This window comes from Ascidiella aspersa, chromosome 1 (assembly GCF_963924565.1).
Source record: "Ascidiella aspersa chromosome 1, kaAscAspe10.2, whole genome shotgun sequence".
Lineage (NCBI taxonomy): Eukaryota > Metazoa > Chordata > Ascidiacea > Phlebobranchia > Ascidiidae > Ascidiella > Ascidiella aspersa.
Window position 1 is genome coordinate 23,164,325 of NC_139447.1, and position 19,828 is coordinate 23,184,152.

Consider the following 19,828-nt stretch of genomic DNA (forward strand, 5'->3'; position numbering starts at 1 on the left):
CTATGCTTTCTTGTTTTGAGCAGAAACCGGTGAAACGCGGACAATAATTCGCGTGTGGGTGAAATATTTGGTGACGCTCTTGATTTCTGCTTTCACAGAGTTTAAACCGTCTTTGGGCTGCCTTTTCCACCACGAATCTAGCAGCTTGTAACGCTCGGGATTCTTTGGATTATTTACGTCAGACCTGTGCGGGATCATCTTGAACCTAAATAAAGGTACAGGACAAACTTTTACGAAAGATTGCTATACATAAACAATCTAAATTTAAATAGCGCCGGAATGGCACGACTATAGCCGCACACGGTGAGGTAAGGCGGTAGGTAATCTTGCAAAACCAAGGTTTTGTAACCCCTGATTCCATTTTAACAACACTATGGCGTATTAAGTGGGTTACGACAACAGGTTAGGTTAATTTATTTGCCCGAAACAAGTACTTCATCGGTACATCTAAAAATGGTGGAAAAATAGCATAAGTCTGCGTTAAGAAACAATCTACATGAAAGGACATCAAAAACTGCTAAACTTATAACATCTAAACGTGAAGGCAAAACAATTAAGTGTTTCTACAGCCATGTAAATCTCTATAACCTTAAAATTGCTACTTTTAGTGAATAGCCCATATATATTCGTGGTGCGGTACACGTATTTCCCTATTGAATATTTTGACTATATCGTATTATAAACGCTTGTCCAGTTTTCAGTCTTATGCCAATTATCACCATATATCTATATAATGCTTTACAGATATAACAACCTGGAGTATTGCTTCTTATTTCTGTGGACTTTAAACTTTCCAACTTTCTCAATCCGAGCGTACATGTCATCATCCTCGCCACCCCAACCCTGGTTGTTTAAAAAGTTTTTTACAAATTAACGAATCAACTTAGATTAGACATTTGTCTAGTCTTGTCGCAGAAAGCATTATTATTAACAAAGCAAATGATTTGGCAAATGTGTTAGTACAACTGATTATTCTATTTCTAGCACATCTATTTTATTCATAAATACAGGTCATTGTTTCGAACCTCTGAGATTAGATTTTGTCAAAAATATATTACTTACATAATATTGGTTGGAAAAGCCGTTGACTTTAGTAAATTGCTTTACAGTAAAACCCACAGCGCCACCAACGGTGATTCCACAGCAAAGCCTGTAATTGAACTTGTCGATTTTGCTTGCAATGTGAGCCACTTGTGTCTCATCTTAATAATAATGCAGAGATTATTAAACCCTATCAAATTGCTCAACTTGTCCCACTTTAATATAGCAAAAGTCTTAGAGGAGCTAACGGTATCAACACGATCCATAGACAATCGAAAAATGTGCCATGGGCAATGAGATTCCCGTATAATACAAGATAAACGTTGGAAACTTTTGCGTGATTGTCACCAGAGAGGTCATAAAAAAAACATGTCGAAGACTTTACGAAATCACCATACTTATGCTTTACATACCCTTTGCTAATCAGTATTTAAAGATAGCTTATATTATTGAAAAAATAAACCTTTAGGGGTAAATATACCCATTTGTTAAGAACAGTTAACGTATGTATAGTACTCATCAAAAGTTAAAACAAATCATTATTTGCGTTTAATAGCCATAGTATTTAGTGGGTAAGGATATAAAGTTGGAGTCAAAAGGCATGTAAACGTATATGCTTAATATTTGTTATGTTGCTTATCAACCCGGGGGCTAATCCTGAACAGCCAAGAAAATTTCAGTTAAGTAACCTTAAGCTGGTGTTTTCAGAGCACTCTTGTGTCAATGTATAACTGAAATCGACTCGTTTGAAACTTACGTTTTTAACGTTTTATGTATAAAGGTAAGATTAACGCAAAAAAAGTTCCTGGAACTAGATTAGTTATGCTTAATGCGCCACGTCTCCTTCTAAATTAGAGTTTTGTCAACTTATATCACATAAACGCAGTCATTTTCCTATGCTTTGCACAATCGCATAGATTTAAACATTTCAGTTCGACATTTACGGTCGACTGGGAAATATAAAGTTTCTTAAGGTTACTTTTTTCAAGTCACGTTATGACGTAGATATATGACGCAATTTCTGAAAATGTTCATGCTTTCCCTTTATACAGAAACAAAAATTCAACCTAATGTTAGGACTATACCCAAGTATTCGAAATTGTATCAATTAAAACGAGCAAAGCAATGCTTGTCAGCTGTTAGCTAAACGTAGGCCTAAGTGTTTACTTTAATATTTAATTACTTGTTTTGGAAACATGAACCATTAAATCAATATGCACAAATCTAAAATGCAAACCTTACCTTGTTATGTGTTTAGCAATGTGATCCTATACCCAGAACCTAATGAGTACCAGTATAAGCTTCGATTCGATATTATTACAAATTTCTATGATGGTAGAGATATGTAGATTATTCCATTTATGGTCCTAAAAGTGTGAAAGGATATTATAATTTAGGCTTTGGTCTAATTTACAAGGCCCAGATTTTTTCACATATTTGTCAGATTATTCAACGGAAAAAGCATCACAGGGAAAATAGTGTCATTTTAATTCAGTGTTGCAGGTTACATTAACATTCTGAAATAGAGCCTATAGGTTTCCATCGTTGTTACCGGCGAACGCGTGCCAAGAACCGCAGGGCGACAAGTTGTATCACTACAACGCTCCATACTTCGCGACCGACGCTGATCTGATTTTATTTTCAGCTGGTAAGCGTTCCATTAACAACGTCCCATAAAGCCTAGACTTGTCGATAAATGCCGTTATCACCTTTACAACTGTACAATGTTCGGTCATCCTCGCTGATAGTGTCGACATCGTGAAAAATAATACAATCAATTCGATCCATCTTGGTCAAGTTCCTGGCGTACAAAAAGCCGATGTTCATGAGCTGTCCTTTGTTGAATGGTGCAAACATATCTTGCTCGACAACGATAATCGTGTAACTCAATTGCTGTCTTTGCAGTATGGTATGCATGTAGTGAAGAAAGAACCTAGATTGTTGAACTTTTAGAAAATCGCCATAAACGTTTAGGGTAAGGATAGCTGGATTTCCAAAAATATAATTAAGGTAATCATACGATACTATAAGGTGGTATTGGTAGCGATTCAATTCCAAACTAAAATGGGAATTTTAGCTATGAGTACCTGTAAGTAGTTAAAATTTGAAATATGGGGTAGGCTAAGCAAATAAAACTTTCCGACTCCAAACATGGTTGTTACGAAACGACACACACGCATCACACACCTAAAATATATTTTCGTTATAATGATATTCGTCTTTAGTATGCCGTATTACATAATCTGAAGCAACATACGGTATATTCGAAATAGTTTTAACTTACCTAAGATGAACCTGTCTGTCTCGAAAGGGTACTACAACAACAACCGATTGCTTGGCAATGCAATTCATAGGTCCCGGGAAAACACCTCCGATGCCAACCGAGGGGTTATTGATTGCAATTTCCTCTAAAGTTGGAGGCCAGTTGTTTTTATTGGATTTATCTGAAAATTATGTAACATGCAAGCTGTCCATCTAAACTTGTATACATTTTGTAGACAAAGTTACATAATTAGTTAAAAATCTTCAGTATAAATTTGTTACGGCAAATCAATGTAAGTACTCAAACGAAAGTTGAAAACATGTCCGGCCTGTTCGTTGAGATATATTCTGATATGCATGAAAAACCATTATTTGTCGAAAACTAATCAAAAAACAATAATATTTTTTGATTTATATCAGAAATAATCAAAACGATATTAATAACTAAACCTAGAAATTAAATGTTAGACAACAGAACGTATTTCGTTTCCAACAGAATAGGACTGAAAAATTGTAAATAAATAAAAACGATCGGTTGTTGCCAAATTTTGTCGTTCGTGGCCCCTTACACGGACCCTAGAGGTGTCTTTGCTGCTGTCTTACTCAAGCCTGAGTCCGACTTCAGCGAGATACATAGACTCTGTCAAGTCCCGTGTCCCGACCACTTTAAAATAATAGTTTGAAACAGTTTTCTTTTTCCCAAAAAGAGTCCTCATTGGCAAAAATAGACTCACCTTCAAATGACACATTTAGATTTCCCTTGAGGAGCGGTGAAACAGAAGGACATTTCTGTATAGCTTCAGTGTTGGTTTGCATCGTTGTTACCGGCGAACGCGTGCCAAGAACCGCAGGGCGACACGTTGTATCACAGCAACGCTCCATACTTCGCGCCCGACGCTGATCTGACTTTATTTTCAGCTGGTAAGCATTCCACAAGCAAAGGTAGAACAATAACACCGACGCGGAGACCAATGCAACTTTTCTTTTCATTTTACAAATAAATTACTTAAAGTACTGACAAACAACAAATTTTATAATTGCGCAACCATTTAAAATACAATGTAGCACTGGCAGCACTTCGCATGTTTGAACGGTTGTAAAATATCAACTAGAAAAACGTTTACAAAAGTAGCAAAATAATGATCATACTTTATTTCGCGAGTGGTTGTCAAAATTGTAATATAGGTGTTATTGTAGTTGAGCGTTTCTCCTATAGTGGTATCACATTATGTTCATCCATATCTAACTTTGCTCTAACGCGATTATCAAATCGTTCAGAATGGCCTAAACCAAAAGTTTTTTTAAACTATTTTTTGCCACACTTTGTTTCGCTGATATTTACTAATCTTTTCGCACTTTTACTTATTTGTTTGTTTCCAAAAATCACAATTAATAGCTGCAGTTTTCTCGAAACAATAAGTTCGAATAGGGCAGTGGTTCTTCACCGCCGGTCCGCGTCAACCGACAAACATATTACAATTTTATTGAGAACCACTGGAATAGGGATGTTGGATAATATGGTGAGCCTACACCCGACACGAATTTAAAATATCGGTACTCGACAGATATTAGGAATAGTATCGGTGCCGGTCCGATAATAAATTAATTGCGTATTTGAGCATATAGAGTAATGTTTATTTGAGCAAGTGATACAGGGGTCGTACTTGGCCCTGTGCTATGTTTTTTTTCCTTCTTTTTTTATGTGTTTTTTTTGAGGTGTAAATGTTGACAATTGAGGTAAATAAACGTCATTTTTCAGCGCTTTTTGGGATTACCTTAACTCTTGTTGATTATTTTCACAAACGTTTGTTTGAGTGCAGGTAGCTTCTTAAAATTACTTTAATTATGACCTCACGTTTTAACATAACTTGTGACGTCATATATAAAAAAATTGAAGTTATACCTGAAATTTTGGTCCTTTACTCACCTATAGTCACGGTGATAATTGTTTAAAATTATGTTGCTGAGCCTACATTGCGCTACGCGTGAAAACTTAATTTAAAAAGGTGTTGCATTTACATAGCCTACCATATATGGTGGTTCTCATAATTTTTTACCCGGGGTTTTATAACAAGACATAGGTTTTATAACAAGAAAAAAATATAAAAAGACATGCTGTGCATTAATTATTCTAAGATTCAAACCATCGGCCCGAGAGGAGGTCGTCGTGTACTATTTGATAAAGGAAAACTGTTGACTAACAACTATACCAATAAATAATATATGAAATAATTGGCAGTGTGGCAGAGCAGAAGCTTGCGCCAGTGGAACGAATACTGTTTATAATGTCGTCATTGCGTTTGATTTCAATTAACAGCCGAAGGTCAGCTTTAGTCAAATAGATAGTCTTTTAAGAGAAATAAAAACCATAGGTGTAGCCAGGGGGCCAAAAAAAAGTTATTAATATTGTTCTCCTACTAATTTGTTTTTTAGCATTTATTGCCGTCTAGTAGTGCTGTACCACACCAGTCGATTACAGGCATGCTACACCTTGAATTGTTACGTCTAAAACGATTTAGTTATTGTTTGCTATACTTATTAATTTAGTTCCACTACTTTTTAGTCAATTTGTTTTTGCTCTTTAAATGGTTTTTGAGTATTGCGTTAAAACACACTGTTCAAGACGGTTTGCTAGCATATTTATTTGTGTTCAATACGGCAGTTTATACATAAACAAAACACGTTTCAAACTTTTTGCCTACCCCCAAAATTTTCGGTAGGCCGCCACGCCACTGATAAAAAGATGGCAATTTTGCGACCGTTGCAAATCCTTTTTGCAACACTCGCCTACATTTTTTTAACACAATTAAATTATGTGCAACGACATATTTCCCACTAAATTAATTTGAAAAAAACATTACTGACTTATAAGATATCCTTCAGCTTTATTTTGGTCAGTTTAATTTCTTACTGATGGTGTAACGTTTACATATTTACGACTAGTGCTTGCGTATCACATTGTTACGTCATAAGCGCAAAATAGTTTTTTCTTCTTGTTAGGAACAAAAGACGTAAACACGCCAATGGAGGCCTGCGCATAATATTTTTGGCCATATCTGGACATCCCTGCCAAATTTAAAAAAAATCCGCTAATTTAAATAAGATTCCAATTTACTTTAATTGGTTATGTGTAGGCCTATAGACTAAAATTGAAGGGTCGCACACGTTTCTCGTAAAAAGGTAAAAAAATTCAAGAAACCCGCAGCGGTCCGCGGACCCCAGTTTATGAACCACTGATCTAAAATGTGGTACAAGGCCTGACCATCGTGGACCGGATAACTGTAAGAATTTACGATCGCGGGCCGGATAAAAAAATGTCGAATTTTATTACATGAAATATTGCTATACGAAAGAAACAGGGACGCCGGAGAGGGGGGGGGGGCGCGGGGGTTAAGCGCCCCTCCTACCCTTTGTTAAGGGGGGGGGGGAAAAAGTGCCCTTTTTATGAAAAATGATATTTTGCTTTCTACGGAACGCTACGGAAAAATGCAAACAAATTCGTAAAATGACATGGTTGACATTTGTTAAAACATTTTTGGTACCATTTTAAGCCAATCTAGAGGGCGTGGCCGCAAAACTTTTTCAGGGGGAGTACCCGCGGACCTCCCAATGTTTCATGATTCGGCTCGCTTCGCTCGCCTGCGGTCTATGTTGCCCTTACCAAAAAGTCACCTCCTTGCCCTGAAATCGCTCCGGCGTCCCTGGAAAGAAATATCAATACATGCAATAACAATAAAGCAACCCTTAATAAATCGTCATACAGTTTAAAATTCCAATAAAATTTTGTTGTTAATTGCATTCGACAACATAAAAAATAAAAAAAAATATGCCACGGGCTGGATCTGGCCGCGGGCAGTGCGTTTGGTGACCCCTGCCCTATAACAAGTGATATAGTAGCAGTATTCGCCTGATACTAAAGTGCTTTCGTTGCCAAATCGTCACTAGTTTCAACATTTCAGCAATGGTTTGCAATTAAACTATAACCATTTTCCTGGGTCCCCAAATAATAATGCTAATGCTTGCATTGTTTATATTCGCATCTATAGGTCTTTTCCAACACTGTCATTTGTTGATCTTTTATCCTTGTCATTACATTCAAAATAACCACTAAAAAGATTAAAAAAGTAGTGTTTGCAGTTTTTAAGCGATGATAAAGCCGGTATGGGCGTAACAGTATTTTGTATTTTTAAAGTTGTTTTATGTCTTTTTACCCTTTGTGGATTTAAACGTTTTCCATTTTTAAAGAAAAAGAAAATTAGTGTAACTAATTTTTCAGTGCTAAACCAATATTTTACTTAACAAACCGGAAAACACGTACGTTTGCACGTTTTATCTGGTATATTTACCAATGATAGACAATATTAACACGGTAATGTAGTGATTTTCCCTAAATATCGGGTATCGGCATATCGGAATAAATATACCTATAGTATGCCGGCATTAGATACATTCTGTTCTGCATTTCAGTGTAGCATTACGCAGTGTTGTTTATGATATTCTCTTTGTTTATGACCGCGAAATGCTCAAAACTGTAGTGGTAAAAAATGCAAACAATGGTTAGTGGCAGGTATTAAATTAATACCGACGTATACATCGTATGTTCAAACGAACTCTCAACTTTTAGACGATAATCGCATCCAAATTTTGTAACAAGTCTGGGGTTTTGGCGCAGATGTGTGTTTTGTAGTTTTACATTTTTTTATTTTACTTTTGTCGATTGCTTCCCTGCAGGTTTGACTTTTCTGTCAGCAGGATTCTTATAATGAGTGATAAATAAAAAAGCCAAAATACATCGTGTTTTTTTGCTGGGAAGGAATTGACAGTACTTTGGCTTGTATACGGAAGGAATATAAAAAAGACAATCACTGCTCTCAAACATACCGATTCACATTTGTCAACACAATTTGAATAATGCCACGTTTGTGTTTCTCCCGAATTATACCGTTTTTCCATTGGATCGCAAGAAACACATGTGCAACTTAGAGCTTCAATAAGCAAAAAACGGCATTGTAAGTCGTTCTGTGCAAAATTTTAAGGCATTTTAACATTGAGCTGTTTAAAACCCACCACTTAATGCCAACATATCAATGAATGTACATATGTACGAATCTACATAATCTGTGCTCAATGCGTTAAGTAATCCTCTAAATCTAAATTAAAGTTTGCATTTTAAATCAAATAGTCGCGATTTTTAGGCGTTTCGCGCGATACCTTGTCACCATCAAATTGACTTCACCAGTACATTGCGCACAACTCCAACGTAGTAACAGGTTCTTGAATTTGCGATCCTATTTTTTAACTGGCGCGCCACAACATTTTATGTTTCTCGTGCGACCCGCGGTAAAAAAAAATTTACCCACCCCTGACTTAAGAGATAAATACTAAAAAATAAATACTGTTTTTCGAGTTTAACAAAATAGTTTTTGATCATCAGTAGGGTAGCAACCGAAGGGTCTTATGATAAGTTACTCCTATGCCAAACAAAAAACACTTAAAAAAGCACACATTCTGAGTAATTACCCTTTTTGCCGTTTTAACCGGGCAAAATGGACCCCACTAATGAAAGATAGTTTAACTGCCTTGCTGTGTGAAAATGGAGGGTCAAGGAGTTTTATTTAGGGTCGTATAAAAAATTTCAGAAACATTTTCACAAGTTGCGTTACAATGTGACGTCATAATTCAAGTAATGGTATACATGGAGCCTTATTACTTAAAAATATGACTATGCGTATTATCATTGTTGCATCAATATTAAGTATAAATGGTTATAAATAGGTATAGTACATAAATTGCCTTACATTTGTGTTGTGCCATACGAACTCATATGTATTAAAACAATTATCAATCGACCTTTTTACAACGATGTCTTTAAAATCTCTAAACTTTAAAAAGTTTAATTGTCTTGGATTAATAAACAGACCCTTATCTAAAAACTACTTACCAAAAAAGTAACTTTCCTTAACTTTATTAGCAAACACATAATTGTACTATACTATCCTTATAACAACATCCCTAAACACATTTCCCCCTCCGCGGTTTGTTCAAAATTGAATCAGCTTGATTTTTGTCCACAAACGTCATTTCGACGATGGTCACTGTTCGGTAAACAATATTTGACGCTGGCAATTTTTGTTCACGAGAAAAGTGTGGGATCGATCCGTTTCCCCCCTTGAAAAATGTTCTGTGGGCGCCCCTGTCCGCAACCCATGTGCAGCGGCACACTGGTGTGCCGCGAGACCATGCCAGATGTGCAGCGGTGTAAAAAAAGCTTTTACTTGCGCTGTTTCCCAAACGCACTGTCTAAAATTTTTAAATGAAATCCAAAATTCGTAGTTTATGCGTTTTTTTTATTGTATACAATAATTCTAGTAAACTTACTTTAGTCTACTTAATATTTAAACTTTTTAAAACCTGTTATCTTCAATTTTAAAGTAAACTTAATTACCAATTTATTTGCGTGTCCAAACAATGCAACAAAGGTTTTCAACTTTTGTACAAAAAACCGGATATATTATTATCCATAGGCTCGAAACCCATTCAACTTAATTTCAACTTAATTCCATTCAACTTAATTCCAAAAATATTTGTTTAAGCATTTTATGAATTAGTCGCCTACACTTTTAGTTTTACCAAGTTTTAGTATTTACCTGTAAAATAAGAGGCATTTATTCTTTTACCCACCTTGGTTCTCACTGTTCACTTCGGTTCAAACAATTGCTTTGTCAACGTGGAAAAATATAGTTTTAGGGAGGCCATGGCCTGGAGTTCACCCTGTGGACACCTTGAATCAAGTGTTTCCGATTGTGCTGATTAGGAATAGTGACTAAACCAAATCGTTCATAAAATGTAGCTGTAGCATATGTAATTAATTGGGCCCGACTACTGAGAAGCTGTTAAATCATAAGCATGAGACTTAACTTAGCTACATAGTACAGTACCATAGTGTAATTTTAAGATCAAGAAAGGTCGCCGGTTTGGAGCTAAAACCCCTTTGTTAAATAAATCAGTGTTTTAGCGCCAACACAAATGCAAACAAGATTACTACGTTAGGGGGCGTGAAACCAACCTCCTCTTTGACCAATCAAGAATCGCGCATTTATTTGGCGAGTGACGCAAGGGACGTGTTGTTGGTTTCTTGCCTTCTCTCGAAGAGTGGTGCTCTCAAAGCAGCAGACGTTCGCAGACAGTGAGACAACATCACATATTTCGGCGCTGGTCTAGAATCCTACCACAACGTTGAAATGATTATTAAGCAATGCATAATATGTGGGTTAGGGTGTCGGTTAGTGTTTGGGTGTGGGTAGGTCAAGTAATATTGTTTAACACTATTACTGGACTCACCCAAACCCAAACGCTAACCGGCACCCTAACCAAAATAATGTTCGTTGTGGTAGGATTCTAGACGAGCGCCCATATTTCTACTGTTGCTGTAGTAAGTGCTTTGGAAAGTGTGTGATGCATGCGCTATTTACTGAACTGATGCATTCTTTTTAGATAACACTTTGGCGCTGGTCTAGAATCCTACCACAGTTCTAAAATCAACGCACAAAATTTGAGTTAGGTTGCGGGTTAGCGTTTGGGTGTGGGTGGGTCAAGTATTATTATATTCTTTATTTAATAATAATACTTGACCCACCTTTACCCAAACGCTAACCCGCACCCTAACCCAAAAGGTGTTTCGTTGTGGTAGGATTCTAGACCAGCGCCAACACTTTTTCTGAGCCATTCTAACGTTTACTCTCGATCCTTTACAGAGATTTATGTTGTGTAGCATCAAAATTATTATCATATTTTCAAACACCAAGCTAAAAATTACCGAAGTGGGCCATACATTTAAGACTTGTTGTCAAGAGAGTTCTCAGTAGTATGGTCAATTCCTCTTCTACATCTGAAGTAACATACGCGGAAACAACATATACAGGTATTAGGCCTTTTCCTTTTTGGGAAATAGAAATGTTTATGCAGCGAAAAATTGACTGTTGAACACAGTCAATATGATAATTAATTTATCTTATTTGCGAGTTCCATATCATTTTATTGTAACATTTTTTTATGGTAGCCAACTGTAAAACGAGATTGCATCACCTGTCCTAGTTTTTTTCAACATTCCATGGTGTTGCTAAAAAAGGGCAATGACAATTTTATAAAAAAATAATTTGATCTTATTGTTTGACAAACAAAATTTTATTTTACAACTTGTACCTAAATTTACTTTTAAAATCAAACCATTTTTGACTCTGGTCATTGTATATGTATTCTTAAAATTGCAATTGATGTTGTATTCTTTTGGTTTAAAACATCACTGGTACAACTAAGGATGAAGTATGCCATCAGTACTAAATGTTTAAAAAAATATATATATATATATACATATTATTTTATATAGCTTTATATTTATATATAAATAAATTTATTAAAGCTGAACAAGTAATATCAAAAGATTGCATCTTATCCCTAACAGACATTGGTATGTTTTATTTCATTATAAATTTTACAATAATAGGAAAGAAATCATCTTATTTAAACTTGTACTATTTATACATATAGTAAGTTTTGTTTTTAAATTGTTTTTATGTTCAGAAACATTTATTGAAGTTGGGCAGATACCAAGTGTATATAGTGGTACCAGATGGAAGCCTGGAAGAGAATGCAGATGTTGCGCATTTTCCAAGGATGGTGTTAGGTTTGCTTGGTCTATTGGATATGGACAAATCAAAGTTGAAATATGCTACAACAATACAAACAGAGTCAAAGATATAATTGACTATGCCAGGTACATACATATTCAGTTTAGATTGTTATTAGTTTCCTTATTGGACAACGTGATTTTAGTTCCAGTGTAACTGATTGTTTTTGCTTAATTTATGTTTATATTTTTAAGTATAGGCTATTTTGTTTCAACTGCAAGATTTATTAAGTGAGCGAAATCTCTTTTTAGGACTGGTCGCATAATTGATTGCAGCTCGAATGTTATCTCAATGGAATTTGCTCCAAACATTTCTTCAATACAATCTAATGCTAAATCTTTTTGTTTGCTAGCAACAGGATTGGAAAGTGGTCAAATTAAAATTTGGAATTCTGACACTGGTTAGTGATTTGTGCATTGAAAGTTGATGTTTTAGTGTATTAAAATTGTAATTTTCCATAGACTAAACTTTATTATATAGCTGTATATCAATGTTATATATATAGTTATGCAAAATACCCTGTTACACATCAACCTGTTGTAAATATGAGTATTTTAATAAATATATGTGCAGAAATACAACCTGCATCAATTGTTTACTTCTAATTTCTAATCCTTTTTTAACCGTGCACTGAACTATATTTGTCAAGCTGTATTAGCTAACTGTAAGAAATGTAACTAAGCAACGACAGGCACATTGACCTTTACAGGGACCTGTTTTCTAAGAAGGCATTTTACTAGATAAAATTATGTGATTAATTTTAAATTAATCTGGGGTTGAAAATAACGTATAAAACCATGTGAGAAGCCAGCTCATTTATACCACCTTGAAAAAAATTGGTACTTAAACTGATTTATACTAAATTTAGTGATTCCGGTGTACATATAGTTGATTTGTAAGTCTCCTTGTTTGTTTCTGCTGTGTACAGTTGTAGGTTGGGTAAAGAGTTCCTCAATACAAAGTGTGTGCTAGAACTAATAATGCATGCCCTAAAGCTAGCCTGTTTTGTTTTAGGTGAAATGGTTTACAACTTATCTGATCATCATGGAGGAGTAAATGGACTGACTTTTGCGCCTTGTAATACCCCTTTGTTGGTGTCATGTTCTTCAGACAAAACACTTAAGGTATATACATTAATTTTTATTTTTTTAAATCCCTAGTTATGTTGTAATGCATAGTTTAAAAAAAAGAGCATTGTTCATATATACATGGTAAAAGGCGCTTCCTATTTAAGGTTTGGGATTTAGAGGATGATGGAAATATGTCACTGACAATCAAAGGTCACAACCTTCCCGCTAGTGATTGCGCTTTTTCACCAGTCAATCCACATATTATTGCTTCTGTAGGATTGGGAAAATCTGTAAGTACATACTATATCGGAACATTTTCACACTTCGAATTATTTTGTTTGTTAAATTGCCAATAAATAATAGGTTAAGAACCCAGCCAACCGATCTTAGAACCTAGGCAACTGATGTATTATTTAACAAATTAGGCAATATTTATTTAGCTTTGGGCAAAACATATTATATATAAATTGCCAAAACTTACTATCAAATCTAATAAAATTCGCGCAAAACACAAAAAAATAGTGACTCTAGGTAGTTTAAATTATGGATGTAAAGGTAAAAAGAATATATTTACCACTTACCAGCCATAAGCACAGCACAGTGCAGTGCAGGTCAAATGAGTGTGTGCTGTACAAACTAATAACAAGGCTCAAGGTTGAAAACCGAGGTAATGTCAAATTGGTTCACATGAATATAACAAAATGTTATGTTGTTGGACTAGTAGACTATTTGCTGTGTTCAAACAACCTACTTGTTGTACACTTTTACATTTGTTTACATGTAGGAATACGATTAAACATTTCGGTTAATTTCTGTTTAGTTCCCCTGCCATGCTACGGGGTTATTCAGTTAACACCGCTGTAGATGGGATATCGGATTTTTTACACAAAAAATAGTCATATGACTAGATTTAGGCTTTTCTCATAAAGGGCCTACAAACGAGAAATGACGTTGACAGTTACGCATGTACAACTGTACGTAGTTTGTGCACGATCGTGAGCCATCTGTTGCGCGAGTCTTTCGTCATCAATACGCACACTCGCACAGTATCTGCTGCTTTTTAAGTGACTAACGTAGTGCGACACAATGTTTCGTTGTTTGTAGTAACAACGAATTTGAAAAAAGCATTTCTTTGGTATATATTTAAAACGTTGGTTTCGGGTAAAATTTGACCCGTGGAAAGACTAACTCCGAAGCAAAGACTTTTTTTAATTATTCACTTATGGGTGCTCTTAATTAATGGTTCTTAACTTGTAGGCGGTGGTTCTCCAAGTAGGGCGGCGCCTAACCGCTGGGCCGTGGATGTATTTGTTAGACAGGGAAAACAGCAGAAAGGCTCATTTTTCGTGCGAAAATCGCAGTTATGTTTCTGTATATTTTAAAGATATATTTTTACCCTAGGAGTGCACAACAGTTTAGCTATGGATGGCCGCAAGAACAGTTTTTAATATCACTCGGTCCAGTAGCATTTTTTGGGGGCTGACATCAGAAAGTTACGTTGCGTCAAATAACAGTTAAAAGCGATTAGTGTTCAATCTTACGACAGTAAAAAATAATTTTGACTAGATAAAATACCGAGCGTTGCAATAGTTAAAAAGAGTATTGACCAGTGTAATTTTGATTGGTAAAGGACAAAAGTAGTTGTACCTGCGATATTTGTAAAATATTGATGTGGCAATTAACTTGTGACCAAAACCTAATGTTACGGATAGCGTCAGAGGGGTAAATAATGCCAAAACCTTTTTTAAAATGTAATAACGTTTTATAAATGTCAAACTTGATCTGTTTATTTGCATTTCGCGGTGATCGGAACTCGGATAGCCACATTGTAAAAAAGCAAAGGCGTCATTTACGGTCCCTATTGTGTTTGAAATCGGTAAACTAAATGCTTTGCCACAATTTTATAGACACCCTTATAGCCTGAATGAAAGCGGCATTTAATCAAAGGCATGTTATAAATTATAACAAAAACGTGTAACTTTAAGTCGTAGCAGCAATTGGTCGAATTGCGTTAAATTGAAGCAAATACGCATTCCTGGTACTTACTGCGTCAAACGTAAGAAAAAAATTTAAATAAAAATTCCTTATTGTTGACGCGACATTTTGCGTTCTCCGCCTACATTTTTCGTGCTGAAACATACTGCAAGAAGTTATAAAGCATTATTTTGATTTTCACGATCACGCAGTTGAATGTTTAAAAAACTTGTTTTACGCGGTCACGTCAAGAGGTTTTGCGAGCAATCCCGCACGCGCCGCCCCCTTGGAGATGCGAGCGCACAGTGCGACTTTTTCTACTGCGAAGTTAAAACTGGAAGACAAAATATTTGCTAATTCGAATTAGATATTATCCCAAAGGTTTTAATGTTTGTTTATGTTGTGTTACTAAGAAACCATTAACAGCGTAATCTATTAACGAACTCACGGTAAATCGCTAATGACAATAGGCCAAGCTGTTAAAAAGCCAAACTAAGTACAAGATTTTAACTGAGATTTAAAAAAATCCCGAGTTGTCAATTTGCAGGTAATTATATGGAGGTTGCACCACAAGCGATCCTATGAGCTTTTCATGCGGCTTCGTGGTCACAATAATGACGTCGTTGCTTGTGATTGGTCGCCAGACGGCGCCCTACTCGCTTCGGCCTCTCACGACTCAACCGCTATTGTGTGGGACGCCACTAGTGGAGAAACAATAGCCGTACTCGCGTAAGTTGCCTTATTTATACTATAGGTAAAATCATATTTTGGCGACTCTTTTGATTGGAAAAACTACGTTCAGTTTTTTTTTTTATTTGTTTACGTCTGTTAGAGTATTAGGCTTGCTTTTATTCGGTTTTCCTCAGCGACGTTATAAATCGTCGAGAAAAAACTTGGAATGATAAGAATTTAAAATATGAATTTTTTTTTAAGTTAAATCTGGAGAATGATGTAAAAATCATCGAAATAATCTGTCTTAGTTTGTATTGTGGTCGCTGCTTTCTACAGTTTTGGTTCTAAACGTTCTTTAATGTTCACAGGCACCAATATCCTTTACCATGCCCTATATACGCGGGCGGAGCCAACGGTTCGTGGGTCAGCTCTCTTTGTTTCTCCCGCGACGGATCCAAGTTGGCCACCGTTTGCGAGGACGACTAGTGAGTTTACGTTTATTCTTATGTTGTACTTTTAAGAACCTGACATAAACTTGTTTACAAAAGGTAACACCAATTTTATTGGGGAAGCAGTGCAATAAATAATGTCGGCTACTCAATCTTTATCTTTGCTTGGTGATTTTCACGACTTTTTTGTATAACTGCTCATATTGTGATCTTTTTCTGTGTATTGTGTGTGCCCAACGCCTAACCCATACTCCACACAGAACGAGCACTAGCATGTGAGGATTTCAGTTGAAATGCATGCGGGAATGAAGCAAACCTACCGAGTGTCGCAATGAAGAACAACACGTGATCCTTTCTATGTGTGTGCTTTCAGTGTCAGTTATTTTAAAAGTGCAGCTGGATTTTGTGCCTTTTGTGTAATCGTGTCGGTTTTTATCGTTATTCATAAATATACTATTTTATGCTATTTTTTCTTGTTTTATTCTTGGTTTTAAAGGCTAGACGTCGTCTACGTTAAAATTTCAAATTTAACATTAACATTACTTTTTAGAAGATTGTGCCATAACGTGTGTTGCCTTTATTTGTTTTATACAGTTTGCGTGTTTGGAAGTTATGGGGAGATGAAAGGAACATCGTGCAAACCAAACTATCCAAGAGCGGCTGCAAATGTACACTTTCATTGGACGGAAAAACTATTGCTGTGGGGTAATAATTTAAAATATTTTATTACAGAGTTTACATGAACAGTGTATAACGCAGGGAGTGTTTTTGGGTTACAATTTGCAAACCAATGGGATGATCCTGGATTTCTGCTTTAACGGGTTATGAAAAAATGTAAAAACGTGACGTCATAACATGGCGTCATTAAAAGAGCAACCTTACAAAACCTCTGTCTTGTAAAAGTCTTGTACAACCCCCTTTTATCAAGATTCAAGCAAAACCACAAAGGTTGTAAAAGAGATCCAAAAACAACTTTGTTCAACAAAAGCAGAATACTATAGTTACGCAAAAAGCATCGTCAGTTCTGCTAATATACTACAAACACAACGAAACACCAAAATTATATATAAATAAAATAAAATAAAAATATTCAAAAGTTTAAAAAGCCAATAACAGAATTACAATACAGTTCAGTAGAGCTGTTAACCAATACTGACGTTAAAATGGCAAAATAAAGAGCTACTATAATAAACGGAATCACAATGCCTGAAGCAAAACAACGCCAAGAAAACGCAAAGAAATTCTGAGGTCGCGCAAAAGTAGGTCAAGAAAAGAGAAAAAAACGTAAGGTGCAAGGATTATTTAATAGTGGGTGTTATAATATTCTGAATATTGATGGTAGCTCCTATTTTATTTAACCAAATGTCCTCATGAAAGTCCAGCTGGACCATTTCGGGTTGTGCAACAAATGTTACATTGTAACACTCGTGTATTGGGGGTTTTCTTTCTAGTTCATTAATGTGATGTGTGGCGTAGTGTCGTAAGAGGGCAGATTGGTCATTATTGCCTGAAATGTCAAACTTTTTCCAATGGTTTCTATGTGCGGTCCATCTTGTAGAGAATTTATTTTTTGTTTGGCCGACATACTGATTTTTACATAATTTACATGTCGCGACATAAATCCCGTAGTTAGAACACGTTAGATTGCGTTTGAGTTTGATATAACCTTGTGGAGTGTAGAGCTGTTTAGAACAGTTAACCATAGAAGTTTTATATTTTCCATAATTGCCACACAAAGCACACTTTCCACATGGGCCCGACTTGCCTTCATCAATATTTTGACTGTTGAAAGCTAAACGGCGAAATCAAGGTTTATTTGAGAGGTTGAAAATTAGCACAAAAAATGATAAAAAACAACTAACTGTAATACTGGTCAAAGAGTTGTATGACTACAGTTGCGTCATGAACATTTGTGCAAAACGCAATTAAGCATTGGATTTGTCTTGTTGCATTAACAACGGGGTGTTATTACCACCATAAATTGAACATATTTCAAAGACGCTATAGATTCGCGTGTGCTTTTCACTAGATCAAGTTTCAGCAGCTGCGGTCGTAATAGTATTTTGATATTTCAAATACATAAGAAAACATTTCCACAATAAATTTATATAGATTAAGTTATGGCATAACTAAAAACTATGTCATAAAAGCCGCAGCGCTTTTTGACTGAGTGTCACATCAATGTGGCTAACATTGGACAGTCATTAAATTCGCGCAAATCACAAATTTTTTCGCCTATACGTACACAAAGTCTGTCGAATTCCTTACCAAAATACTGTGGCGATTCAACGCTTTTAATTTAAACGAACTCATATACCTAAAAGACAAAGATAGGTTGTCATTGGCAAACATAGATTAAAGTTTGACCGATCAATTTATCGGTCAATCGATCGGTCAATCACCAGCGCATAAACCTCACTCGTAAAAATATCGCGTTGTACGGTCCAGTGTTCCCTGAATTGTGCGTCAGTGTTATCTGTCTATATTGGATAAGCATATTCGCAACCATAAAATTCAAGTAAAACAACTTTTTTGCTTACAGTAAACACGATGGTTCTGTCACAGTGGCTTATGACAAAGGCCCTGACATTCTATCGCTTCGCCATCTTAGTCGCCTTGCTGCAAGACAACAATACTCGACTCAACAAATCAGAGAATTGCCTCTGCCAAAAGCTATTAAGGACTACCTTACATACAGAACCACTGTTTTGTGATGCAAGATAGAGTTTTGAAAATGTTGCATGTTGGCAACAAACGCCAAACAACCACTTGCAGCTTTTGCTGGCTCCCAAGGGTTCTCGCAAATTCGCAAGTTTTCTCATCCAGTGTTCTTGTAAAGTTTCCTCGTTTTATCGCTTTTTACATAAAAAAATATGTCAAGCATCATTAATATGAAAAAAAGCTTGGTTTATAAATATTAATTTGGAAAAACAATTGTCTTGTGAAAGTTAGCCTTAACACTTTTAGCGTACACAAGTCTGTCGAATTCCTTACGAGTTTTTTTACCACCTGCTGTATTTACTTTGTTATGTTTTATTGAATGCTGTACTTTGTTTTAGCAGCAAATGAGAATCCGATAGTACCTCCTTGCGTTTTGATGTAAATTGAAGTGTTTTTGCATACTATCACAATCATTTAAACCCGTCGGCGCGTACTTACCTATGTCAATCAATGTTTTCCGGTTTAAAGGATTATCCTAATCTGATTTATTGTTTTGTCTTTTCCGGATAAGTAAATTTAGAAAAATGCTGTAAGTTACGTGCCAACCATGGTTAACCGTACGAATTTTCTACTTCTTGCAATGTCATATGTGTAATCATTGATGGTTTAATACACTGGTGGCTTCTAACACTTCACTAATGCACGTATTTCTTTGATGTTTTGTCACGCCTTAGAATAAATTAATTATTCCATTACCACTTGATTAGCCTAAAGCAGGGGTGGGCAATTATTTTTAGCCGCGGGCCGCATGACAAACTTAAAATGTTGTGGCGGGCCAGATCACAAATAGGATCTAAAATACACGCAAAATGATGTCAGAAACTCTGACGGAATAAAACGAATAAGCTAACGAGTTTATTATTACGTTTAGAGTTATGCGAATATGTGCAATTTAACTCGAATTTAAAGAAGGCCACAAGAATAAGATTGCTGCATAATGCAACCTACTGAC

At 35.8% G+C, this 19,828-nt stretch overlaps 2 protein-coding genes across 2 annotated transcripts; one reads left to right on the forward strand and one right to left on the reverse strand.

The window, feature by feature from the left end:
• Window positions 1-4,119, reverse strand: LOC146168340 (beta-1,4-N-acetylgalactosaminyltransferase bre-4-like). Its single transcript, XM_083386255.1, has 6 exons — window positions 4,038-4,119; window positions 3,326-3,485; window positions 2,751-2,974; window positions 1,063-1,202; window positions 755-843; window positions 1-205 (listed from the first exon to the last, which is right to left on the reverse strand). The coding sequence occupies exons 1-6, from the start codon at window positions 4,117-4,119 to the stop codon at window positions 1-3; spliced, it is 900 nt and encodes a 299-aa protein (XP_083242381.1).
• Window positions 4,120-11,047: 6,928 nt separating this feature from the next.
• On the forward strand, window positions 11,048-19,560 carry LOC146168341 (WD repeat and SOCS box-containing protein 1-like). The gene is made up of 9 exons (XM_083382302.1): window positions 11,048-11,224; window positions 11,884-12,076; window positions 12,242-12,390; window positions 13,005-13,114; window positions 13,225-13,350; window positions 15,582-15,763; window positions 16,075-16,191; window positions 16,750-16,860; window positions 18,698-19,560. The coding sequence occupies exons 1-9, from the start codon at window positions 11,170-11,172 to the stop codon at window positions 18,867-18,869; spliced, it is 1,215 nt and encodes a 404-aa protein (XP_083238428.1). The 5' UTR covers window positions 11,048-11,169; the 3' UTR covers window positions 18,870-19,560.
• The last annotated feature ends 268 nt before the right edge of the window (window positions 19,561-19,828 follow it).